Here is a 27,078-nt window from a genome sequence, read left to right on the forward strand (position 1 = left end):
GGATCGATAGTAGCCTAGTGAGGTCCTTACCCTCCGTAATAAAGCATGACGTGGTCAAATGAGTTCCGAAAATGGTGGACGCCACACAATAAATTGGGATGACCGTAAAGTGCCCTTGTTCGAGATAGCAGACACTCTAAAGATACCAACAAATCGTGTACATAATCATAACATTCACGATGATTTAAGTATGAGAAAGCTCTGTGCCGAGTGGGTGCCAGGCGATCTCAAACCACGACGAGCTCATGATTCGTAGCTTTGTTTGGAGATGTTCAAGCATAATAAACTCGCATTTTCGCGTAAATATGAGACAATGGATGGCACCATCATTTCACTTCGAAGACCAATAGACAGTCATCCGAGTGGACTCTACATGATAATCCCGCTCCAGAGTGTGGAAAACGCAGTAGTTGGCTCGCAGGGTTATGGCGTTTGTATTTTGGGTTGCGCATGGAATAATTTTATTTGACTACATTGAAAAAGGAAGACCCATCAAGAGCGATCGGTTTAGTCTTTGAGAATATGTTTTCATTTTTACTACACAGCAATTTACTCAAATGTATTACACGTCCAAAGAAAATAAGAAAATATTCCTATGGGACATAAAAGTGAAAAAATTACAATGAACCACCTGTTAATATTAATATAAAGAGCTCGAACTTTATCAGATTTTTTTCGTCGTTTCGGTCGATGTTTTCACGATGTCTAACACCCTTGTGTACGTATTATATATTGTGTCGCATTCCATTCACAAATTCGTGTCTAAGTGTAGACATTACTCTATTACTCTCACAACAAAAATTTACATTTGATACAACAATAAAAAGTTTAGTGATATCTCAATTACTCGTTGCTTTTATATCTCTTTTTGATTATTCGAACTCTATTTGGTTGCTCGATTCGTCTCTCTCCCAGGTTTGGTGAACAGAACACAGATAAAGAGAGTAAATAAAGTATATATAAAAAAAATTGTTTCATAGTGTTATTGAGTTCTCCATTTACTATAACAGCTGATTGGCAAATAGTTACTCTCTTTCCTATCAAATTACTAGAGGTATGCAAACATAAGCTAATCGGGAACTAAAAGAAAGCTAGAAAAAATGTAGCTAAAGAATGTGTATCGGAAGAAATTAGTATATTTATTTAATGCTACAAAGAGAGTCTAATAAATCAGATAGTGAATGGTGGAAGATTTAACTATCCATACAATTCCATTCAAAATGTCATAAGGTAAAAATTAAAAATTGCATTTACATGGACTCTAATGGAGTGGAATTGATAGATAGGGGTCCATAACATTGAACCAAATTCTCGTATAGATATTACCAAAGTAGTAAAACTAGTTTAGTATCTCATATACTACTGTGCCCAAAAAAGGTGACATTGTATTTATTTTGAAAATTCTTTATTTATTCTTCCAAATCAATTTCATCCCCTTCAAAATAATCCCCTCCCGATGCAATGCACTTATGCCAACGGATTTTCCAATCTTCGAAACACTGGTTGTAGTCACTTTCCGGGATGGCCTTCAGTTCCGTCTTCGCTGCGGCTTGAATCTCTATCGTATAAAAACGGTGTCCCCGGAGCGGTCTTTTGAGCTTGGTGCCAGATCAGGTGAATACGGTGGTTGCGGAACGATATGGGTTGAGTTTTTGGCGAAATGATAACGAATTACGAGGGCAGTATGGGATGGTGCATTATCGGGGTGTAAAAACCAAGAATCGTCTTTCCACAATTCCGGCCTTTTTAGGCGGATAGCGTTATGCAAACGACGCATAACGTTCAAATAATATTTCGTGTTGACTGTTTGACTGGTTGGAAGGAATTCATAATGCACAACACCACGATTATCGAAGAAAACAGTCAACATGACCTTGATTTTTGAGCGACTTTGGCGCGATTTTTTTGGTCTCGGCTCTCTTTTGGCACGATATTCGCTCGATTGATCGGTTGTTTCGGGGTCGTAAGCATAGATCCAAGTCTCATCGCCAGTTATAATGCATTTCATGACACCCTGGTAGTCGGAAAGCATCGTTCCACACACTTCAACACGACGCCTTTTTTTCCAAAAAATTCAATGTTTTCGGTACCAGTCGAGATTTGACGCGCTTGAGGCCCAAAACATCCTTCAAAATGGTATTGGCTGAGCCTTTCGATATGCCAACTTCATCAGCGAGCTCTCTAATTGTTAATCGACGGTTTTTCAACATCAAATCTTTGATTTCGGTCGGTCGGTTGAGGTGGATGGTCGTCCTGGACGCTCTTCGTCTTCGACACGTTCACGGCCGGCTTGGAACTCACTATACCACTTGTAAACATTTTTTTAGACACAGCCTCATCACCAAACGCTTTCTGCACCATCCTCAACGTATCAGCATTGAGATGCAAATTCTTTGCTCAACAAATTTCGACATCGCAAAACACGAAAAACTCACTTTTAGCAGCTCACAAAACGACACGTAGTATCTCAAGCTAATGAATATTTTGACATGAAATTTGCCATAAATATGACTGACAGTACTACCAACCTAAAAAAAAATAAGTCTCCAAATTCTTCGACGCGCGCAGTTTAAATTCAAATGTCACCTTTTTGGGCACAGTATCTCTAAATCCTTTAGATCTGAGAGCTTTTAAATTTGGGTCGATATGAAGATTAAAATTAAACAGTTGAAGAAGGGAATCATAACTAGACTACAATTAAACGACTTTTTAACTTTATTACAATAATAGAAGCAAGACGAAACCTTTGGAAATATGTAGTTGAACTATTAATTAAAGAGATCGTACAGTGCGTAGTCTAAACTTTAGACTCTAAAACTAAATTTTTTCTTGGCGTCAGAAATATTTTTGTTGAACAGTGTTAATTAGTAACGCTCGGCTCTAATGAGCATAACGAACTAATCAAAGATATGAATGCATACACATGAGTCAAATGAGTTCTAGTATAAATAAATTGAATTGCGCGCAGAATAGTTTAGTGAGAATTTGTCTGAGCCACACGTGAGTGTTAGTGGATCGTCGCACGATTATGTCTGCCCGCAAAGTATCGCATATTTTGAAGCTCTCGGCTGCGGAGCAGAGGGAGTTCGTCAACTCCTTCGATGTAGTGTTGTGTGATTGTGACGGTGTTTTGTGGATGGTTTCGTCTCCGCTGCCTAGGACGGGTGAAGCGGTGAATGCGCTGAAGGATGATGGCAAGCAAGTGCGCTTTGTATCCAATAACAGTTTGCGCTTGGATGAGGAGTACGTGAATAAGTTCACCAGGATCGGAGTGAAGGATTTTCAAGCGGTAAATCGCGCTGTTTTTGGTTGTGTGTGATTTTTGTATATTTGTGTGACATATTGTCCTCCGGCGCGGATAATAAACACCTGGTTTGGTGTTGGAGTTCAAGTGAAAACTATGAATTTATGAGAAAAATGTCAAAGTCAGTGATTTAGTTGAAAAAAAAAAACTTTTTTCTTGGGTATGCGCATATTTTTTCTAATAAATTGCTTTTTTCTTTACTTCAACTAGAATGACATTATGCATCCAGCTAAGTCCATGTTGTACTATATGAAGAAGCATAATATAAAGCAGCCGGTTTTCTCTTTATGCAGTGGACACGGTAATGAAACGCTTCGTCATGGAGGCGTAGACGTGAGGACTTTGGTATGTATTATAAATATTCATTCAACAGCATTAACTATGCTATTACTCTCATTATTTGACTAAAAACTTGATAAAGAAAAAAATAATCGACCTTTATACCAATAAACGAAGAATGATACATCTTTAGTTATTTAATTTTTTTTTTCGTAAAATTTTCGTTATTTGATAGAGATTTGTCTTACCGCACTTTTATCGCCACTTAATCAATATGTAAACACTACTAATAGGGCTCTCTTCAGAATTTCATAAAATTAAGTAAATAAACGCGTAGGCGGTGTCTCCGTCAATAAAGAAGAATATGTAAAGCTACCATGACGCATATTTAATATACATACATACATACATATGGAAAGTTATTTCAGAGTGAAAAAATGCCATGCCATGACTATGAAATATTGTACTATTGGCGCTGGACTATATTCATCATTATTATATACATATGTAGATAGATAAAAACATGTGTCTATATATTTGTGAAGATGTGTGAACAAATAGTTTTCGAATTGGGAAATAAACCGCCAGTAAATTTATGAAATCTAAAAAAACCTGTATTGAGGTGTTTTCATGAGAACATCCGTCGGAAACGGCTGGAATTGTGGAAGAACAAGCACCATCGCATCGATTGTGACCAAATTTAAATAACAAAGTGGTTGAAAAAATGATGGTAATTACCCGAGGAAACCCATGTAACTCTTTAAACCACCACCCAGACCTGTAAGGTCCTCCCCTGACATTTTTGCCATAACTCTACTTAAGACAATAAAAATTCTGAGACCTTTTGAAACTATTGTCATAATTTGTATAACCTTCGACTCTTTTTTATTATTTAAGGTCACTAAAGAAGACGTTGAAATCGCCACTTTGGACAAAATCACAAGACCGGAACAAAAAATGGGCGCTGTTTTGTATGATATCAATTTAAATCTGACTTATGCGCAAATAGCAGCGGCCACGAGATATCTAGCAGATAAAGACTGTCATTTTATTGCCGGTGGTACAGATTGGCTATTACCGATAAAGGCAGATCTAACCTTACCAGGTATGTTTCGCAACCACACACGCATATATAATTACAGCGATTTTTCATATATATATTTGTCTTTAGGATTTTGCGATTTCCTCGACACAATTAAACGCTTCTCAGGACGCGAGCCGACAATCGTAAGCAAACCGGCGGTTTTGCTTGGTGAAATTTTGAAGGACATCTACAAATTGGCCGATCCCAAGCGTTGTCTGTTTGTGGGCGATTCTCTCACGCACGATGTGCGCTTCGGTCTGAATTGTGGCTTCCAAACCTTGCTCGTTTTGAGCGGTAGCACACCCATAGAGCAAATGTGGCAAGCAAAAGCGGAGGATCAGCCTCATTTTTATGCGGATAGCATGGCCGATTTTATAGAATTATATGCTAATATAAGTAAAAATACTTAAGACTCTATTTTGTATGTATACTATGAAGGAACACATAAACTGTATTAAATTTGTAAGTGCAACTTTCCTATATAGTTTGTAATTTATTCTGATATTCTAATCAGTGGAAAATTCAACAAATTAAAGTTTCTTAAAACTCGATCCAATCTTTATTATGTTTTGCTTTAATCTGCTCATACTTTAAGCAGCTTATACCGCGTCGTGGGGTACGCGGAGGCGGTTCGGCTGGTGGGGATGGTGTTGATGTGGCTGCTCGAGAGACATATCCACGGCCATCTGTTTTGTTGGTTGGGTTGGTGTAAGGGTGTGGTGAGTTGAGTTCCATACGATTGTGGTATCGTCGACTATGGTGTTTTCCCATTTGATCCCCGATGTGGCAATTACAGTGGTATATGGTAGGGTGTGCCCTTTTGGTGTCGCGTTCCTTTGTTCTAATAGTCCGAGCATGGGATGGAAAGCTGCTGTGGAAATTTACGGTGAACATGCTCCAACGAAAAAGTTTGAATATGAGAAAATGGAAGTATTACTCGATGAAGCTTATTAGCCAGCCAAATCAACGGAAAGGCCGAATATCCACTTCGCCAAGGTAATGCTCTGTATTGATTCATTATTTTCCGACAAGGAATGGGAAAATGTTACAGCTTCAGATGAGCAGTACATTGTGTAATACTAGTTCAGGTGTTTTTCCCAAATAATAATAATAATATTAGCACTTTTTGCATAACTGAACTTTTTTACTGCGTCAATTAACTTGTGCAGTATATAAATTATTTCATTACAGCCGTATTAGCGCTATTAAGTGCATTCATAAACCGGCTAATTTAGACTTTACAGCAAAACCTATACACGTTGCTACTAACAGTGAACTATTTTTATTTAAATTTTCCGGAATAACCTAACAAAACGGTTAAAGTGCAGAACAGTCAGTCGTTTGAGTTTGCTGGAGGGTCAGAAATCACACGAACCTAAATCAGGTGAAAACGATGGTTGCGGCACGATATTGGTTGAAGATCTTGGTAAAAAACTCACGAGGAATCAATGCTGTATGCGACGGTGCATTATCGTGATACAAAAACCAAGAGTTGTCGGCCCATAACTCCGGCCTTGTTTTACGAACGCTCATATAATATTCCTTGTTGATAGTTTGGTCGGTCGGTAGGAATTCGGAACGCATCGCAACTCGATAATCGAAGAAAACTGTCAACTTTGGCTCACCTTTGCCACGATATTTGACCGATTGATCATCTGTTTCCGGATCATAAGCATTTATCCAAGACTTCTCGACAGTAATAATACGTTTCATGACATCCTGGTAGACGGAAAACATTCTTTCACAGACACTGATGCGACGCTGTTTTTCAAACAAATTGAGTATTTTTGGAAACAATAATTGTGCTTTCATTTTTCTTAGGTGCAAATTACCTTTCAAAATGGTTTTTACTAATCCTTTTAATAATCCAACGATGCTGAAAGATTACTGGCTGTTAACTGTCGATTCTCAAGAATCAATTCGTTTATTTTTTTGACTTGTTGATTATCAGTTGATCTTGATGGTCGTCTGGACGTGGTTCGTAGTCAGCGCGTTCACGACCCTCTTTTGTACCAACCAAAAACACGTGCTCGCGACAAACAATTATCAGTGAAGGCCGATATCCAGACGAACACCAATTATCAATAGTAGCGGTCTCTGGTGCCGAAGTAATGCAAAAAGCTGATGAGTTTACCATACATCAGCCATCAAAACACCTTTATACCTAACGAATTCAGTGAGGATTCTGGCATTGCAGAAGTCAAAACCAATCACAACGTTATGACAGAATTAATGTAATAGCCCTTAAAAGCGCTTCCAGGAGACGCAATCATCATGATCGTCAAGCTCTCTAATGGTATGCTCAGACTTTGTTCTAAGATAAATTTGATTGATTCCAAGGTCTGGTAAATCGGAGAATCAGGTCAATTCATATCGACCGATTAGCCTACAGGTGATAAATTCGAAAATATTTGAAAGAATAACGCAGACTTTTGCTTCTGCTGGAGGAGAAGCAAATCACCTCATATCACCAGTTTAGCTTCAGAAAGTTTCTTGGCACAATTGAGCAAAGCGACCGAGTTTAACACTTTCTAGCCGTCAAGCGTTTGACGAGGTCTGACACGTAGACCTAATATATGTATATAGTATTATATGTTAAAGGGAAAGTCATACATTCTCTTTACGGCCTACCCCCCAGTGATTAACTCTAACTCCACAATTACGGCAGCCTTGATCTTGAAACTCTATAGAGCAATACAATGTATAATATTTTCGTGAAGTATTCAATATTTATAATGCTGTTCTAATAAAAGATAAAAGTGCATAATCATGTAAAATAAATATTTATAAAGCTACGTGCGGCAAATACATTCGTATATAAATAAATAGAACTGTGAGAAGAATAGTTTAGTTGTGAAAGTGTTTGAGCCAGACAAGACTGCTAGTGGATCGTCGCACGATTATGTCTGCTCGCAAAGTACCGCATATTCTGAAGCTCTCGGCTGAGGAGCAGAGGGAGTTCGTCAACTCCTTCGACGTGGTGATGTGTGATTGCGATGGTGTTATGTGGATGCTTTCGTCTCCGCTGCCTAGGACGGGTGAAGCGGTGAATGCGCTGAAGGATGATGGCAAGCGGGTGTTCTTTGTGTCCAATAACAGTGAGCGGCCAGAGGAAGAGTATGTGAATAAGTTCACCAGCATCGGAGTGAAGGATTTTCAAACGGTAAAACGCACTGTTTTTGGTTGTGTGTGTTTGTATTTGTGTATGAGACACATTGTCCTCCGGCGCGGATAATAAACACCTGTCAAGGAGTTCGAACAAGTGTAGACAAAAGAGTAATCTAGTAGAAGAACTTGTTTCATGGATATGTGCAGAAAAATAAATTTGTTTGTTTATTTCCTTCAACTAGAACCACATTATGCATCCAGCTAAGTCCATGTTGTACTATATAAAGAAGCACGATATAAAGCAGCCGGTTTTCTCAACATGTAGCGCCGATGGTAATGATGTGCTTCGTCGTGGAGGCGTAGATGTGAGGACTTTGGTAGGTAATAACTGAACCAAGTATAAAATAACACTCACCGTTATAGCCCCTATGGATGAACAAATAATTTTGGCACTGGAAAACAACCCATCAGTAAAGTGTTGAAGTATATGAAACCTTCCTCCATCTGAAACGCATTACTAGATTCCGCAAATATAATCTTTGAAGAGTGAAAATATATGTGCAGAATATGGGAGGTATGTGCCCGAAGTACATCTACTCCATTCACAAGAGAGTCAGATTGTTGTACTCAAATTAGCAGCCTGTTATCTCCTTCTACATCTTGGTACAAGAAAGTTATAAAATGTTTATTATCAGAGAGTCCTTTAATTCCTGATATATTTTCTCAAACTTATTTAGAAAACTACAAACTAACCGATTTTTTTTAGACTTTAGTGGTTTTGAGTGACGCAATACATTTTTCGGAAACGAATAGACTTACTCCAAGACCTCGTACAAATTTATTACCAAAATTATTTGTTCATAAGCTTTCGAAATCACATAACTGTATCGATGTAATGAGTTTCATAAAATTCTATTTTGTATCACTTTCATTTCTTTTTCATTCCATAAGGACGTCAAAGAAGGCGTTCGACTTTCCAATTTGAAAAAAATCACGGAACCGGAACAAAAAATGGGCGCTGTTTTGTTTGACGTCAACTGCAATTTAAATTATGTGCAAATGACAGCGGCCACGCGATATCTAGCAGACAAAGATTGCGATTTTCTCTTGGGTGCTCCAGATCCGAAAATTACGCTGGGGACAGGACTATTGCTTCCAAGTCCGTTTCGCACACACGAAATATATACAAATATAAGACACTTAATTTTGAGGATTTAATGTTTGTTTTTAGTTTTCAACGACTTCTACCTCATTCTTAAGCGTTTAACGGGACGAGAGGCGACAATAGTTGGCAAACCGTCGGTTTTGCTTGGAGAAATTTTGAAGGACATCTATAAATTGGACAATCCCAAACGTTGTCTGTTTGTTGGCGATTCTCTGGATGTCGATATACCTTTCGGTCTAAATTGTGGCTTCCAAACCTTGCTTGTATTGAGCGGCTGCACACCCATAGAGGAAATGTGGCAAGCAAGTGCGGAGGATCAGCCTCATTTTTATGCGGATAGCATAGCAGATTTTATAGAGTTATTTGCAAATATAAGTAAAAAAGCATAAAAATGTATTTTGTTCGTATATAGTGTGCTGCTTCTGAATAAAGATTTTAGATGCATCTTTCCTATACAGTTTGTAAGTTATACTACTCTAGGGACAAATTCAACGAATTAAAAATCTTTGAAAACGATGCCTTTCGACGCAGTACCCTCGGGGGAAAACTTTATTACTTGCTAAGATATCTTAACGAAACTCGGCGCATTTTATCCACCAATGAATCTCAGATCGAACCGATATAACCGTTGTCAGAAATACTTCTAGAATAGAAAAAAGACGTTTTTGCATCGGATTGTAATTGGTGATGAAAAATGTATCGATTACGAGAACCCTTAACAAAGCAAAAAATCATATGAAATCTGACCAATCAGCCAAATCAACAGCAATGCCGAATATCCATGAGGCCAAGGTAATGCTCTATATTTGGTGTGATCAGAAGAACGTGCTGTAAGTATTATGAACTTCTAAAAGAGTGCGAAATCATTAATGGGGAACCCTACCGACAACAACCAACCAAACTGAAGCGTGACAATAATTTCACATCATGACAAACGCTCGGCCTCATGTTGCAAGACTGGTTAAAAACTATTTGAAAAACAGCGGCCTCACTCGCCTTATAGTCCAGACCTTGACCTTTCTGACTCCCCTTTTTGGGGGCCGATGCGGAACGCCCTCGACGGACAAGATATACAAAACTGGCTTGATTCATTATTTTTCGCCAAGGAATGGAAAAAAGTTGTATAATACTATTTTCTAAATAATAATAATATTAATAATTGTTAGTTTTTGCAAAAGCAAACGTTTTTACTACGTCCATTAACTTGTGCAGTATATAAATTACTTCATTGAAGCCATATTAGATACGCTATTAAGTGCACTCATAAACCGGCTAATTTTAACTTTATAGCAAAGCAAAGGCGTTTATAGCTGATTTAACAACAGCGCGCTAGTCATTTCTTCATTTAGCAAGCTGGCGCCAATTGAGAATTCCAGGCGAAGCCAGCTCCTTTTCCACCTGGTCTTTCCAACAGAGTTGAAATCTTACTCTTTCTCTGCTTCCCCCGGCGGGTATTGCGTTGAATACTTTCAGAGCAGCGCAGCTGTTGTCTCTTAATTCGTTGAAATATATCAATGGCGTCGTATATCTCATACAGCTCATCGTTCCATCGAAGGCGATATTCGCCGTGGCCAACGCGCAAAGGACCATAAATCTTCCGTAGAACATTTCTCTAGAAAACTCGTAACGTCGACTCATCAGATGCTGTCATCGTCCATGATTCTGCACCATATAGAAGGACGGGAATAATGAGTGACTTATTGAGTTTGGTTTTTGTTTGTCGAGAGAGGACTTTACTTCTCAACTGCCTACTCAGTCCAAAGCTGCACCTGTTGGAAAGAGTTATTCTGCTCTGGATTTCAAATCTGACATTGTTGTTTGTATTAATATTGGTTCCAAGATACACGAAGTGATCTAAAACTTCGAAGTTATGACAGTCGACAGTGATGTGGGAGACTAGTCGCGAGTGCGACGACTGTGTGTTTGATGACAGGAGATACATATTTCGTCTTGCCCAAGTTCACTGCCAGACCCATTTGATTTGCTTCTTTATCCACTCTGATATCAATATCATCGGCAGACGCCAACAGCTATACACTTTTGTGGAAGATTGTACCTGATCGATTAAGCTCTGCAGCTCGAATTATTTTTTCCAGCAGCAGATTGAAAACGTCGCACGAGATTGTCTGAAACCTCGTTTGGTATCGAACGGCTCGAAGAGGTCCTTACCAATTCTGATGGCACTTTTGGTATTGCTCAACGTCAGTTTATACAGTCGTATTAGTTTTGCGGGGATACCCAAATTCAGACACCGCGGCATAAATGCAGCTCCTTTTCATGCTGCCAAAAGCAGCTTTGAAAGGTGTGTGTCGATTCTAATTTCACGGGTCTTTTCCAAGATTTGGCGCATGGTGTATATCTGATCGGTTGTTGATTTTGCAGGCCTAAAGCCACACTGATAAGGTCCAATCAGTGCAAACGGTGCATTATAGTGATACAAAAACCAAGAGTTGTCGCCCATAATTCTGGCCTGTTTTTACGAACACTCAAATAGTGTTCCTTGTTGACAGTTTGGCAGTTTGAACAGAAGAAATTTTTACATGCTTGTTAGACGAATGATTGATAGAAACTCTGAAGAAATACATGAGAAGATGAAAGCGTTGAAAAAAAAAAATCTTCAATATTAATGCAGTAGCCCTCAAAAGCGTTTCAAGAAGAAACAATCAACATGATCGTCAAGCTCTTTAATCGTACATATGTTCAGACTCTGCTATATGCTCAGTGGAAATACGCTATGATAAATTTGACTCGAAAGTCTGGTAAATCGGGGAATCAGGTCAATTCCTTTCGACCGTTTAGTTTACAGGTTATAATTTCGAAAATATTTGAAAGAATGGTTTTGCGCAAACTTTTGCCTCTGCTGAAGGAAAGACAACTCACTCCGGATCACCAGTTTGGGTTCAGATAGTTAAATAGTTTATTCTGCAGTTTTCCTCGCTAACCGCCAAGCGTTTGACGAGGTCTGGCGCGTAGACCTAATATATAAATTAAAGGGAAAACTACCGACGCCTTACTACCTGTTGGTAAAGTCATATATTCTCTTTACGGCTGACCCCCCAGTGATTAACTTTAACTTCAGAATTACGCAGCCTATGCGGATGACACTGCACTACTGTCAGCGTCGAATAGTAGACAATTACGGGTCTAATTTGATCTTGAGACTCTTTAGAGTAATATATAACATATTTGTGAAGTAGTCTTTATTTATAATGCTGTTCTAATAAAAGATAAGAGTGCATAACCATGTAAAATAAATATTTATAAAGCCACGTGCGGCAAATGCATTCGTATATAAATAAATAGAACTGTGGGAAGAATAGTTTAGTTGTGAAAGTGTTTGAGCCAGACAAGACTGCTAGTGGATCGTGCCACGATTATGTCTGCCCGCAAAGTACCGCATATTTTGAAGCTCTCGGCTAAGGAGCAGAAGGAGTTCGTCAACTCCTTCGATGTAGTGTTGTGTGATTGCGACGGTGTTATGTGGATGGCTTCGTCTCCGCTGCCTAGGACGGGTGAAGCGGTGAATGCGCTGAAGGACGATGGCAAGCAGGTGTTCTTTGTGTCCAATAACAGTGAGCGGCCAGAGGAAGAGTACGTGAATAAGTTCATCAGGATCGGAGTGAAGGATTTTCAAGCGGTAAAACGCACTGGTTTTGGTTGTGTGTGTTTGTATTTGTGTATGAGATACATTGGCCTCCGGCGCGGATAATAAACACCTGTCAAGGAGTTCGAACAAGTGTAGAAAAGAGAGTGATCTAGTTGAAGAACTTGTTTCTTGGATATGTGCAAAATAATAAATTTGTTTGTTTATTTCCTTCAACTAGAACCACATTATGCATCCAGCTAAGTCCATGTTGTACTATATAAAGAAGCACAATATAAAGCAGCCGGTTTTCTCAACATGTAGCGCCGATGGTAATGATGTGCTTCGTCGTGGAGGCGTAGATGTGAGGACTTTGGTAGGTAATAACTGAACCAAGTATAAAATAACACTCACCGTTATAGCCCCTATGGATGAACAAATAATTTTGGCACTGGGAACGTATATAAAACCTTTCTCCCTCTGAAACTCATTACTAAATTCCGAAAATATGATCTTTGAAGAGTTAAAATACATGTGTAGGATATAGGAGGCATGTGCCCGAAGTTCGTCTACTCCATTCACAAGACATTCAGATTCTTGTACTCAAATTAGTTCTCTGTTATCTCCTTCTACATCCTGATTCAAGAAAATTCCAAAAAGGTTGTTATTAGAGAGTTCTTTAATTTCCTATATATTTTCTCAAATTTATATAGAAAACTACAAACTAACCGGTTGTTTTAGACTTGTGGTTTTGAGTGACGCAATACATTTTTCGGAGTTGTTATTTTTAACAGCTGTTACCTTGAAACGAACAGACTTACTACAAGACCTCGTATAAATTTATTACCAAAATTAGTTGCTCATAAGCTTTCGAAATCACACAACTATATATGTATGTATGTAGATGTAATGAGTTTCATAAAATTCTATTTCTAAACAGTCTTCACTGAGATATTCTCACCTGAACTATATTTTTCATAAAAATTCTGAGACTTTTTAAATTGTTGTGCTAATTTGTATCACTTACAATTCTTTTTCATTCCTTAAGGACGTCAAAGAAGGCGTTCGACTTTCCAATTTGGAAGAAATCACGGAACCGGAACAAAAAATGGGCGCTGTTTTATTTGACATCAACAGCAATTTAAATTACGTGCAAATGACAGCGGCCACGCGATATCTAGCAGACAAAGATTGTGATTTTCTTTTGGGAGCTCCAGATCCGAGATTTAGGCTGGGGACAGGGGTAATGCTTCCAAGTCCGTTTCGCACACACGAAATATATACAAATATAAGACACTTAATTTTGCCGATTTAATGTTTGTTTTTAGTTTGCAACGACTTCTACCTCATTCTTAAGCGTTTAACGGGACGAGAGGCGACAATAGTTGGCAAACCGTCGGTTTTGCTTGGAGAAATTTTGAAGGACATCTATAAATTGGACAATCCCAAACGTTGTCTGTTTGTTGGCGATTCTCTGGCGGTCGATATACCTTTCGGTCTGAATTGTGGCTTCCAAACCTTGCTTGTATTGAGCGGCTGCACACCCATAGAGGAAATGTGGCAAGCAAATGCGGAGGATCAGCCTCATTTTTATGCGGATGGCATAGCAGATTTTATAGAGTTATATGCAAATATAAGTAAAAAAGCATAAGAATCTATTTTGTTCGTATATCGTGTGGTGCTTCTGAATAAAGATTTTAAATACATCTTTCCTATATAGTTTGTAAGTTATTTTCTAGGTATCGATCCAATTATCGGCGCATTCGCGACTTGACTCTCACGTCACGGTTGATAGTCATAACTTCGAAGGAAATTGAGGAATAAAGTCCTCTCTCGACGAACAAAGTCCAAATTCGAAAAGTCATTCATCATACCCCGTCCTGCTATATGGAGCAAAGGCATGGACAATAACAACATCTGATGAGTAGGCGTTACGAGTTTTCGAGGGAGAGATTCAGCGGAAGACTTATGGTTCTTTGCGCATTTTCAACGGCGAATACCGCAGTCGATGGAACTATGAGCTGTACGAGATATACGACGCCTTGGACATAGTTCATTGAATTATGAGACAGTGGCTACGCTGGCTAGGTCATATCCTACAAATTAATGAAAACACTCCAGTTCTGACGATTTTCGACGCAGTACCCTCGTGGAAAACTTTATTGCTTGCTAAGGTATTTTCACAAAACTCGGCACATTTTATCCACCAATGAATCTCAGATCGAACCGATAGAACCGTTGTCAGAAATGCTTCTAGAATGCTACAAAAAAGACGTTTTTGCATCGGATTGTTATTGGTGAACCCTTGACGCAAAAATCATATGAAATCTGACCCATCAGCCAAATCAACGGCAACGGCAATAATGCTCTATATTTGGTGTGATCAGAAGAACGTGCTATATTATGAGCTCATAAAACAGTGCGAAATTATTAATGGAACCCTACCGACAACAGCTAACCAAACTGAAGCGAGCAATTGCCGAAAGACGCCTGGAATCCGCGTCTAGACACGTGACAATAATTTCCCATCATGACAACGCTCGGCCTCATGTTGCAAGACTGGTTAAAAACTATTTGAAAAACAGCGGCTGGAAAGTTTTGCCTCACCCGCCTTATAGGCCAGACCTTGACCCTTCTGACTACCATTTTTGGGGCCGATTGGGGGATATTAAGCCCTATATAAATATTGAATTTATATTAAGTCTTCGTTAATCCGTCTCCCGCCAGCTTACTGAAGTATAATAGCGGCACCTCGGTTACTACGATAAGCAAAATATAATAAGACTTTGCTCATTATTTTAAAATCTTTTTAATTTTTTCTTTAAAATCTATATCGTCCCCCTCAAAGTAATCGCCCTTGTCACCAATACACTTGTGCCAAAGTTTTTTCCAATCCCCGAAAAAGTTGTTAAAATCAATTTCTGGAATAGCGTAGCGTTCACGTTTAATGTCTTCAATTCACTGAAAACGGTTTCGCCAGAGCGATCGTTTGAGTTTGAGAAGAATCAATGCAGTATGCGACGGTGCATTATCTTTTTCTTCTTTATTGGGGTAGACTCCGTTTAGGCGGTGATAGCTGAGTTAACAACAGCGCGCTAGTCATTTTTTCATTTTGCAAGGTGGGGCCAATTGGGAATTCCAAGTGAAGCCAGCTCCCTCTCCACCTGGTCTTTCCACAGAGTTGAGGTCTTCCACTTTCTCTGCTTCCCCCGTCGGGTATTGCGTTGAATACTTTCAGAGCAGCGCAGCTGCTGTCTCTTGATTCGTTGAAATATGTCAATGGCGTCGTATATCTCTTACAGCTCATCGTTGCATCGAATGCGATATTCGCTGTGATCAACGCGCAAAGGACCATAAATCTTCCGCAGAACATTTCTCTCGAAAACTCGTAACGTCGACTCATCAGATGTTGTCATCGTCCATGATTCTGCACCATATAGCAGGACGGGAATAATGAGTGACTTATTGAGCTTGGTTTTTGTTTGTCGAGAGAGGACTTTATTTCTCGAGTGCCTACTCAGTCCACAGCTGCACCTGTTGGAAAGAGTTATTCTGCTCTGGATTTCAAGTCTGACATTGTTGTTTGTATTAATATTGGTTCCAAGCCACACGAAGTTATCTAAAACTTCGAAGTTATGACTTTCAACAGTGATGTGGCAGACTAGTCGCGAGTGCGACGACTGTTTTTTTGATGACAGGAGATACATATTTCGGCTTGCCCAAGTTCACTGCCAGACCCATTTGATTTGCTTCTTTATCCACTCTGATATCAATATCATCGGCATACGCCAGCAGCGATACACTTTTATGGAAGATTGTACCTGCTCGATTAGGCTATGCAGCTCGAATTATTTTTTCCAGCAGCAGATTGAAAACGTCGCACGAGATTGTCTCATACCTCGTTTGGTATCGAACGGCTCGAAGGGGTCCTTACCAATCCTGACGGCACTTTTGGTATTGCTCAACGTCAGTTTATACAGTCGTATTAGTTTTGCGGGGATACCAAATTCAGACACCGCGGCATAAAGGCAGCTCCTTTTCATGCTGCCAATAGCAGCTTTGAAAGGTGTGTGTCGATTGTCATTTTAAGGGTCTTTTCCAAGATTTGGCGCATGGTGTATGTCTGGTCGGTTGTTGATTTTCCAGGCCTAAAGCCACACTGATAAGGTCCAATCAGTGCAAACGGTGCATTATAGTGAAAAAAAATCAAGAGTTGCCACCCATAATTCTGGTCTGTTTTTACGAACACTCGAATAGTATTCCTTGTTGACAGTTTGGCAATTTGAACAGAAGAAATTTTTACATGCTTGTTAGACGAATGATTGATAGAAACTCTGAAGAAATACATGAGAAGATGAAAGCGTTGAAAAAAAAAAATCTTCAGTATTAATGCAGTAGCCCTCAAAAGCGCTTCAAGGAGAAACAATCAACATGATCGTCAAGCTCTTTAATCATATGTTCAGACTCTGCTATATGCTCAGTGGAAATATGCTATGATAAATTTGACTCGAAAGTCCGGTAAATCGGGGAAACAGGTCAATTCCTTTCGACCGATTAGTTTACAGATTATAATTTCGAAAATATTTGAAAGAATGGTTTTGCGCAAACTTTTGCCTCTGCTGAAGAAGAGACAACTCACTCCGGACCACCAGTTGGGGTTCAGATAAATAATTTATTCCGCAGGTTTCCTTGCTAACCGCCAAGCGTTTGACGAGGTCTGGCACGTAGACCTAATACATAAGTTAAAGGGAAAACTATCGACGCCTTACTACCTGTTGGTAAAGTCATATATTCTCTTTACGGCTGACCCCCCAGTGATTAACTTTAACTTCACAATTACGCAGCCTATGCGGATGACACTGCACTACTGTCAGCGTCGAATAGTAGACAATTACGGGTCTAATTTGATCTTGAGACTCTACAATATCATATGTATAATATATAATATTTGTGTGAAGTAGTCTTTATTTATAATGTTGTTCTAATAAAAGATAGGAGTGCATAACCATGTAAAACAAATATTTATAAAGCCACGTGCGGCAAATGCATTCGTATATAAATAAATAGAACTGTGCGAAGAATAGTTTAGTTGTGAAAGTGTTTGAGACAGACAAGACTACTGGTGGATCGTCGCACGATTATGTCTGCTCGCAAAGTACCGCATATTTTGAAGCTCTCGGCTGAGGAGCAGAAGGAGTTCGTCAACTCCTTCGATGTGGTGATGTGTGATTGTGATGGTGTTATGTGGATGGCTACGTCTCCGCTGCCTAGGACGGGTGAAGCGGCGAATGCGCTGAAGGATGATGGCAAGCGAGTGTATTTTGTGTCCAATAATAGTGAGCGGCCAGAGGAAGAGTATGTGAATAAGTTCACCAGGATCGGAGTGAAGGATTTTCAAGCGGTAAATCGCGCTGTTTTTGGTTGTGTGTGGTTTCTGTATTTTTGTGTGAGACATATCGTTCTCCGGCGCGGATAATAAACACCTGTCAAGGAGTTCGAAGAAGTGTAGAAAAGAGAGTGATCTAGTTGAAGAACTTGTTTCTTGGATATGTGCAGATTTTGGCTAATAAATTTGTTTGTTTATTTCCTTCAACTAGAGCCACATTATGCATCCAGCTAAGTCCATGTTGTACTATATAAAGAAGCACAATATAAAGCAGCCGGTTTTCTCATTATGCAGTGCACACGGTAATGAAACGATTCGTCGTGGAGGCGTAGACGTGAGGACTTTGGTATGTATTATAAATATTCATTCCAAGGAACTGACCTCTTACTGTCATTCTTTGGCTAACAATCACAATTCATGTTGATAAAGAAGAAAGGTCGACCTACTTGCTAAGTACCGAAGAATTGTATATCTTTAGTTGTTTCGTCTTTTTTTTAAATTTCCGGCATTTGATAGAGATTTGTCTTACCGCACTTTTACCGCCACTTAATCAAGATGTAAACACTACTAATAGGGCTCTCTTCAGCATTACACAAAATTGAGTAAATAACAGCATAAGCGGTGCCTACGCCAATAAAAAAGTAGAAGAAGATGTAAAGCTGCCATTGCACATATTTAACATACATACGTACATACATATAGACAGTTATTTCAGAGTGGAAAATGCCATGTAATGACAATGAAATATCAATGGCGCTAGGCTATATTCGTCATTATTATATACATAAGTAGGTACATACATATATAGAAAAGTGTCTATACGAGCGCGATATGTCAATCAGTTTGTTTACAACAGCTGCTTAAGTCGGCACTCCTCAGTAGTACGTTGCGATTTTTACAATGGATAAAAATATTGAAGAAGAATTTGTCTGAAATTTTGTATTTCTAACCAAATTTTGTGTGTGGAATCGTTGCGAATAGTGAAGAAGGCTTACGGTGATTCAGTTTTATCGAAAACATAAGGCTACGAGTGGTATAAAGCCTTCAATGAAGGTCGAGAGACCATAGAAGACATGTCTCTTTCTGGACGGCCTTCGACCTTTTCAACTGATGAAAATACTCGTATTACAAAAGTGAAGAATATGGTGCTTGAAAACCCTCAGAACTTCTTTAGAAAGATTGGAAGCTGCACCGCGACAACGCCCCGGCTCACACCGCCTTTCTTGTGAACAGATACCTAACCAACGCCGACATCCCAACGCTTCCGCAGACGCATTACACTCCAGATGTGGCCTCCCGGACTTTTTTGGTTTCTTGCCCTGAAAAGGTCGATGAAAGGCAGGTATTTTGGGATGACAGAGGGGATTCAAGCAGCAACCCGGCTTTCAAGGCTATTCTGGAGAATGCCTTCCGTGACGCCTGCAATGCTTGGAAATCGCGCTGAAAGCGCTGCATCGACGCACAAGAAACCAATTTTGAAAGTTTTTAAAGAATTGTAATGGTTGATTCAATAAATTCTTTTAAATCGAGTAAGTCCTATTCCTTCCTGGACAAGCCCTGTAGAAGCTTTATGAAACAAGTAGTCACTAAGAAGAGTATTATCAGAGAATATTTTATTAAAGCATTCAAAGAATGCATAATAACTACTTTTCCATAAGAATTTAAGGTTTATTTTTTCAAAGATACATATTTGAGAGCCTCCTGTGAAGCCACATAAATGTATAGATTTAATGAGTTTCATAATATTAAACCACCACTTACATCTATGAGGCCCTCCCCTGACGTATTCTTGCCTTACATCTATTTGAGAGAATACAAATTTTGAGACTTTTTGACTTTATTGTCATAATTTGTATAACCTTCGACTTTTTTTCATTATTTAAGGTCACTAAGGAAGACGTTGAAATCGCCACTTTGGACAAAATCACAAGACCGGAACAAAAAATGGGCGCTGTTTTGTATGATATCAATTTGAATCTGACTTATGCGCAAATAGCAGCGGCCACAAGATATCTAGCAGACAAGGATTGCCAGTTTATTGCCGGTGGTACAGATTGGTTATTACCGATGTCGAAAGATCTAACCTTACCAGGTATGTTTCGCAACCACAATCGCATATCACACCGATTTTTTATATTTGTCTTTAGGATTTTGCGATTTCCTCGACACAATTAAGCGGTTCTCAGGACGCGAGCCGACAATCGTAAGCAAACCGGCGGTTTTGCTTGGTGAAATTTTGAAGGACGTCTATAAATTGGCCGATCCCAAGCGTTGTCTCTTTGTGGGCGATTCTCTCACGCACGATGTGCGCTTCGGTCTGAATTGTGGCTTTCAAACCTTGCTCGTTTTGAGCGGCGGTGCACATATAGAGGAAATGTGGCAAGCAAGTGCGGAGAATCAGCCTCATTTTTATGCGGATAGCATAGCCGATTTTATAGAATTATATGCTAATATAAGTAAAAATACTTAAGACTCTATTTTTTTGTATGTACTATGTGTTCCTTCTGAATTAAATTGAATTGTAAGTGCAAATTTCCTATATAGTTTATAAGTTATTCTGTTATATCTGTTCAAAGATGAGTGAAAATAATGAAGAAATTCGCTTTATTATGACATTTAAAAAAAAAAACGAAGAATGCCACGCAAGCCACCAATGAAATTTGTGAAATTTACGGAGACGATGCTGTATCAGTTCGTATATGTAGTACGAGTACAACAATGATTCGCTCGCTTCCGTTCTGGAAATTTCGATGTGAAAGAGGCACCTCGCTCTGGTCGCCCTATCGTTGACAAAGTCGATGAAATTATGGAAAAGGTTAAACAGTACTGTCATATAAGCAGCCATGAGATCACTAAGGAACTTAACATTCATCATCAAACAGTTTTGAACCATTTAAAAAAGGCTCGCTACAAAAAGAAGCGCGATGTTTAGGTATCACATGAATTGTCTGTGAAAAATTTAATGAACCAAATTAACATCTGCGACTCTTTGCTGATACGAAATGAAAGCGAACCATTTCTGAAACGAATGGTTACAGGAAATGAAAAGTGGATCAAATGCGACAATAATGTGCCAAAAAGATCATGGTCCAAGCGTGGTGAAACTCAACAAATGATCGCAAAGCCAACATTGACGCCTTGAAAGGTTATGCTGAGGGTTTGGTGGGATGGGAAAGGAATCATCCACTATGAGCTGCTGCAGCCTGGTCGAACGATTGTTTCTACATTTTACTGTCAACCACTGATGAGATTGAAGCAAGCAATCGAAAAAAACGGCCACAACTGATCAACAGAAAGGGCTTCGTCTTCCATCAGGACAGCGCTAGACCACACACACCTTTGATGACTCGACAAAAACTGGTAGAGCTTGGCTGGAAAATTTTGATGCATCCACCATATAGCCCTGACCTTGTACCATCGGAGTACCATTTATTTCGGTCAATGCAGAACTCCCTGGGGTAAAGTTGGCTTCAAAAGAAGCCTGTGAAAATTACTTGTCGTCGTTTTTCGCCGAGAAGCCAGAAAATTTTTGTACTGACGAAATAATGTCTCTAGCGGAAAAATGGCAAAAAGTGGTCGACGAAAATCGTACACATTTGGTTCATTAAAGTTCATTATAAATATAAAAAAAATAAGTTGAAGTTTGATTAGAAATACGAAAATACTTTTTCGACTACCCAAAATATTGGATCTATAACGATATTCGTGCAGCTTGATGGCATAACTTGATTAATATAATATTTCATTCCAATAATCCGAACATGCGTTATATCAATTAGAAAGTCATCGTATTTTGGTGGAAGCTGACGGTGAACATGCTCCAGCTCGTGCTAAACGTGCCAAAAGTGGTTTCAAGATGTGGATTTTGATTTACAAGGCAAAAAAGTATGAAGAAAGGAAGTATTACTTGATAAATATTGTTACAAAGATAAGAAGATCTTTGGGAGTTCCCATTTAAGAACGTTTAAAAGCAGCAGGATATATGCAAAAGCACGGAAATTGAATGCCATATACCACATACCTTGGCCCTTCTGACTTACATTTGTTGGGGTCGATGCGGAACGCGCTCACTGGAATATAGTTCACAACAGGACAGGGTATCAAATTGGCTTGATTCATTATTTTCCGACAAGGAATGGGAAAATGTTACAGCTTCAGATGAGCAGTACATTGCATAATACTAGTTCACGTGTTTTCCCAAATAATAATAATAATATTAGCACTTTTTGCATAAGTGAACTATTTTTATATCAATTTTCCGGAATAATCTTCACTATGTCTAGCGATTGAATTCGGAACACATCACACCCCGATCATCGAAGAAAACTGTCAACATAACCTTGATTTTTGACCTGCTTTGACGTCTTTCCCGGGTTTGGCTCACCTTCGCCACGATTTTCGTCCGATTGATCATATATTTCCGAGTCATAAGCATGTATCCAAGTCTCGTCGACAATAATAATACGTTTCATGACATCCTGGTAGACGGAAAACTTTCTTTCACAGACCCTGATGCGACGCTGTTTTTTAACAAATTGAGTAATTTTAGAATCAATCGTGCTTTACTTTTTCTTAGGTGCAAATTACCTTTCAAAATGGTTTTTACTAATCCTTTTAATAATCCAACGATGTCAGTAAGATCACTGACTGTTAATTGTCGTTTCTCAAGCACCAATTCCTTAATTTTTTTGAATTGTTGATTATCAGTTGTTGTTGATGGTCGTCCTGGACGTGGTTCGTCGTCAACGCGTTCTCGACCCTCTTTTGTACCAACCAAAAACACGTGCTCGCGACAAACAATTATCACTGAAGGCCGATATTCAGACGACCACCAATTATCAACAGCAGCGGTCTTTGGTAATGGAAAGTAATGCAAAAAGCTAATGAGTTTGCCTGACATCTCCAAAATACTTTCATTCCGAACGAGTTCAGTAAGGATTCCGGAATTGCAGAAGTCATAATCAATTACCAGGTTATGACAGAATTAATGCAGAAGCCAAAAGCGCTTCCAGGAAACGCAATCATCATGATCGTCAAGCTCTTTAATCGTATGCTCATAAATGTGCTGAGATAAATTTGATACCAAGATCTGGTAAATCGAGGAATCAGGTCAATTCATATCGACCGATTAGCATACAGGTAATAAATTCGAAAATATTTGAAAGAATGGGGCAGACTTTTGCCTTTGCTGGAGGAGGGGCAAATCACCCCATATCACAAGTTTAGCTTCAGAAAGTTTCTTGACACAATTGAGCAAAGCGACCGAGTGTAACACTTTCTAACGGATGCCACGGAAATTTGTAAATACTATCCTGCAGTTTTCCTTGCTATCCATTAAGCGTTTGACGAGGACTGACACGTATACCTAATACATAAATTAAAGGGAAAACTACCGACGCCTTACTACCTGTTGCTAAAGTCATACATTCTCTTTACGGCTGACCCCCCAGTGAATAACTTTAACTTTACAATTACGGCAGCCTATGCGGATGACACTGCACTACTGTCAGCGTCGAATAGTAGACAATTACGGGTCTAATTTGATCTTGAGACTCTTTAGAGTAATATATAATATTTTTGTGAAGTAGTCTTTATTTATAATGCTGTTCTAATAAAAGATAAAAGTGCATAATCATGTAAAATAAATATTTATAAAGCCACGTGCGGCAAATGCATTCGTATATAAATAAATAGAACTGTGCGAAGAATAGTTTAGTTGTGAAAGTGTTTGAGCCAGACAAGACTACTGGTGGATCGTCCCACGATTATGTCTGCTCGCAAAGTACCGCATATTTTGAAGCTCTCTGCTAAGGAGCAGAAGGAGTTCGTCAACTCCTTCGATGTAGTGTTGTGTGATTGTGACGGTGTTATGTGGATGTTTTCGTTCCCGCTGCCTAGGACGGGTGAAGCGGTGAATGCGCTGAAGGATGATGGCAAGCGAGTGTATTTTGTATCCAATAACAGTCAGCGGCGAGAGGAAGAGTATGTGAATAAGTTCACCAGGATCGGAGTGAAGGATGTTCAAGCGGTAAAACGTACTTTTTTTGGTTGTATGTGGTTTCTGTATTTGTTTATGAGACACGCGGATAATAAACACCTGTCAAGGAGTTCGAACAAGTGTAGAAAAGAGAGTGATCTAGTTGAAGAACTTGTTTCTTGGATATGTGCAAAATCTAATAAATTTGTTTGTTTATTTCCTTCAACTAGAACCACATTATGCATCCAGCTAAGTCCATGTTGTACTATATAAAGAAGCACGATATAAAGCAGCCGGTTTTCTCAACATGTAGCGCCGATGGTAATGATGTGCTTCGTCGTGGAGGCGTAGATGTGAGGACTTTGGTAGGTAATAACTGAACCAAGTATAAAATAACACTCACCGTTATAGCCCCTATGGATGAACAAATAATTTTGGCACTGGGAACGTATATAAAACCTTTCTCCCTCTGAAACTCATTACTAGATTCCGAAAATATAATCTTTGAAGAGTGAAAATACATGTGTAGGATATAGAAGGCATGTGCCCGAAGTTCGTCTACTCCATTCACAAGACATTCAGATTCTTGTACTCAAATTAGGACTCTGTTATCTCCTTCTACATCCTGATTCAAGAAAATTCCAAAAAGGTTGTTATTAGAGAGTTCTTTAATTTCCTATATATTTTCTCAAATTTATATAGAAAACTACAAACTAACCGATTTTTTTTAGACTTTAGTGGTTTTGAGTGACGCAATACATTTTTCGGAAACGAACAGACTTACTCCAAGATCTCGTATAAATTTATTACCAAAATTAGTTGCTCATAAGCTTTCGAAATCACACAACTATATATGTATGTATGTAGATGTAATGAGTTTCATAAAATTCTATTTCTAAACAGTCTTCACTGAGATATTCTCACCTGAACTATATTTTTCATAAAAATTCTGAGACTTTTTAAATTGTTGTGTTAATTTGTATCACTTACAATTCTTTTTCATTCCCTAAGGACGTCAAAGAAGGCGTTCGACTTTCCAATTTGGAAGAAATCACGGAACCGAAACAAAAAATGGGCGCTGTTTTGTTTGACGTCAACCTCGATATAAATTATGTGCAAATGACAGCGGCCACGCGATATCTAGCAGACAGTGATTGTGATTTTCTTTTTGGAGCTCCAGATCCGACATTTAGGCTGGGGAAAGGTCCATTCCTTCCAGGTGCGTTTCGCACACACGAAACATATATGTACAAATATAAGACACTTGATTTGGCGATTTAACGTTTGTTTTTAGCTATTCACGACTTCTACCTCATTCTTAAGCGTTTAACGGGACGAGAGGCGACAATAGTTGGCAAACCGGCTGTTTTGCTTGGTGAAATTTTGAAGGACGTCTATAAATTGGACGATCCCAAACGTTGTCTGTTTGTTGGCGATTCTCTGGATGTCGATATACCTTTCGGTCTGAATTGTGGCTTCCAAACCTTGCTTGTATTGAGCGGCTGCACACCCATAGAGGAAATGTGGCAAGCAAGTGCGGAGAATCAGCCTCATTTTTATGCGGATAGCATAGCCGATTTTATAGAGTTATATGCAAATATAAGTAGAAAAGCATAAGAATCTATTTTGCTCGTACATCGTGTGCTACTTCTGAATAAAGATTTTAAATACATGTTTCCTATACAGTTTGTAAGTTATACTGCTCTCCTAGGTAGGGACAAATTCAACAAATTAAAAATCTTTGAAACTCGATCTAATTATCGTCGCACTCGCGACTTGACTCTCACGTCACGGTTGACAGTCATAACTTCGAAGGAAATTGAGGAATAAAGTTCTCTCTTCTCATGACAATAACAACATCTGATGAGTTGGCGTTACGAGTTTTCGAGGGAGAGATTCAGCGGAAGACTTAGGGTTCTTTGCGCATTTTCAACGGCGAATACCGTAGTCGATGGAAAGGTACGAGATATTTCAACGACATTGACATAGTTCAGCGAATTTAGCGACAGCTGCTATGCTGGCTAGGTCATATCCTACAAATGAATGAAAACACTCCAGTTCTGAAGGTTTTCGACACAGTACCCTCGGAGGAAAACTTTATTACTTGCTAAGGTATTTTCACGCAACTCGGCACATTTTATCTACCAATGAATCTCTGAAGAAATTATTCAGATCGAACCGATATAGGATCTAGCTGCTATTCAGTTGGTATTTTAGCTTCGGTGCAGCCGAAGTTCACTTCATGGTTCCTCTTGTCGATCTGGTTTTTGAGGAAGGGAAGACATTTTCAAACAAATATTGTTTGAGGGTTGCTGAAGTGAGTCGTCAATACCTCAGTATGTTCCGCTCCGACGAATAGCGAATCGAACTGGAACGAGTCTGAATCCGTATGTAGAAAAGAAGCACCACGTCTGGTACATTTTTCTAAAGTGGCTTCGGACTTTTTCTTGCTGATCACAATAATAAAACCGATAAGATTCAACTTGGCGATTCGGCGCACATTGGTATATCTGTGGCCGAAATTCAAAAATTTCATGTTGTCTGATTTGAATGAAAATTTCACAGTTTGTTACCAACTATCTATACATTATTTTCCCAAAGTATTGGGATTGTATCTGCATTAGTTTTTTGTCCAGAAATACCCAAAGTTGGTGAATGTAGAGAACATCAAAATTAGCAAAAAATTTACTCAAAAGTCAAATCATTGATACAATAAAACAACTATTGAAATTCAACTTTGTTATTATTTTTCATTTATAATATGTATCAAAGAAAAAATTTGCATCAAAATCCATTAAAAAAAATAATGCATAAAAAATTTTGTGGAACAACATAATTTGGACGTCAAAATTTCAATGTTCTTCAAATTCAAAGTGGTGCATCTTTTTAGCGCTGTCTACCGCTGTCGACATACATATACCGAATTAAAGCCTGAAGTCTCAGCTAAACGATAAAAAAAATTCAGCTGCCCCAAATTGCCCCCCTTGAAAAAAACAATGTCAGAATGTCACGAAGATGTTAAAAATTTGCTAAAAGAGACTTAATAAAAGAGAATTTAGTTGTATGGGAGGTGGGCGTAAAAGTGGGCGGATATTATTGAAATTTAACACCAACATATATAATGTCATAAAAATGCTATGTACCAAAAATCAGTGCTGTAGGTCAAAAATTAAGTTTCACCTTATATGGGAG

At 38.8% G+C, this 27,078-nt stretch overlaps 5 protein-coding genes across 9 annotated transcripts in view; 4 read left to right on the top strand and 1 right to left on the bottom strand.

The window, feature by feature from the left end:
• LOC105225182 (mucin-5AC) overlaps positions 1-27,078 on the bottom strand; it is a 41,942-nt gene that overhangs the window by 12,944 nt on the left and 1,920 nt on the right. The window lies entirely within an intron of this gene.
• On the top strand, positions 2,964-5,218 carry LOC105225180 (uncharacterized). Its single transcript, XM_011203522.4, has 4 exons — positions 2,964-3,289; positions 3,515-3,649; positions 4,481-4,688; positions 4,755-5,218. Exons 1-4 carry the CDS (start codon positions 3,029-3,031, stop codon positions 5,075-5,077), a joined length of 927 nt encoding a protein of 308 aa, XP_011201824.2. The 5' UTR covers positions 2,964-3,028; the 3' UTR covers positions 5,078-5,218.
• On the top strand, positions 7,394-9,395 carry LOC105225159 (uncharacterized). The gene is made up of 4 exons (XM_049456436.1): positions 7,394-7,830; positions 8,018-8,152; positions 8,727-8,934; positions 9,007-9,395. The coding sequence occupies exons 1-4, from the start codon at positions 7,570-7,572 to the stop codon at positions 9,327-9,329; spliced, it is 927 nt and encodes a 308-aa protein (XP_049312393.1). The 5' UTR covers positions 7,394-7,569; the 3' UTR covers positions 9,330-9,395.
• LOC125775310 (uncharacterized) lies at positions 12,247-25,567 on the top strand. 4 transcript variants are annotated; one of them, XM_049456428.1, is made up of 4 exons: positions 12,247-12,577; positions 24,117-24,251; positions 24,898-25,105; positions 25,181-25,567. In XM_049456428.1, exons 1-4 carry the CDS (start codon positions 12,317-12,319, stop codon positions 25,501-25,503), a joined length of 927 nt encoding a protein of 308 aa, XP_049312385.1. In that variant the 5' UTR covers positions 12,247-12,316; the 3' UTR covers positions 25,504-25,567. The 4 variants fall into 4 exon arrangements, with proteins under 4 accessions (XP_049312385.1, XP_049312386.1, XP_049312383.1 ...); XM_049456426.1 differs by lacking the exons at positions 24,117-24,251; positions 24,898-25,105; positions 25,181-25,567 and adding exons at positions 12,765-12,899; positions 13,572-13,779; positions 13,852-14,238 and having other exon boundaries at positions 12,253-12,577; XM_049456427.1 differs by lacking the exon at positions 12,247-12,577 and adding an exon at positions 23,612-23,937.
• On the top strand, positions 17,589-20,441 carry LOC125778469 (uncharacterized). Of its 2 annotated transcripts, XM_049456432.1 has the most exons (4): positions 17,592-17,924; positions 18,121-18,255; positions 19,794-20,001; positions 20,057-20,441. In XM_049456432.1, the coding sequence occupies exons 1-4, from the start codon at positions 17,664-17,666 to the stop codon at positions 20,377-20,379; spliced, it is 927 nt and encodes a 308-aa protein (XP_049312389.1). In that variant the 5' UTR covers positions 17,592-17,663; the 3' UTR covers positions 20,380-20,441. The 2 variants fall into 2 exon arrangements, with proteins under 2 accessions (XP_049312390.1, XP_049312389.1); XM_049456433.1 differs by lacking the exon at positions 18,121-18,255 and having other exon boundaries at positions 17,589-17,924.

The sequence above is a fragment of the Bactrocera dorsalis genome, chromosome 4 (genome assembly GCF_023373825.1).
Source record: "Bactrocera dorsalis isolate Fly_Bdor chromosome 4, ASM2337382v1, whole genome shotgun sequence".
Taxonomy (NCBI): Eukaryota; Metazoa; Arthropoda; class Insecta; order Diptera; family Tephritidae; genus Bactrocera; species Bactrocera dorsalis.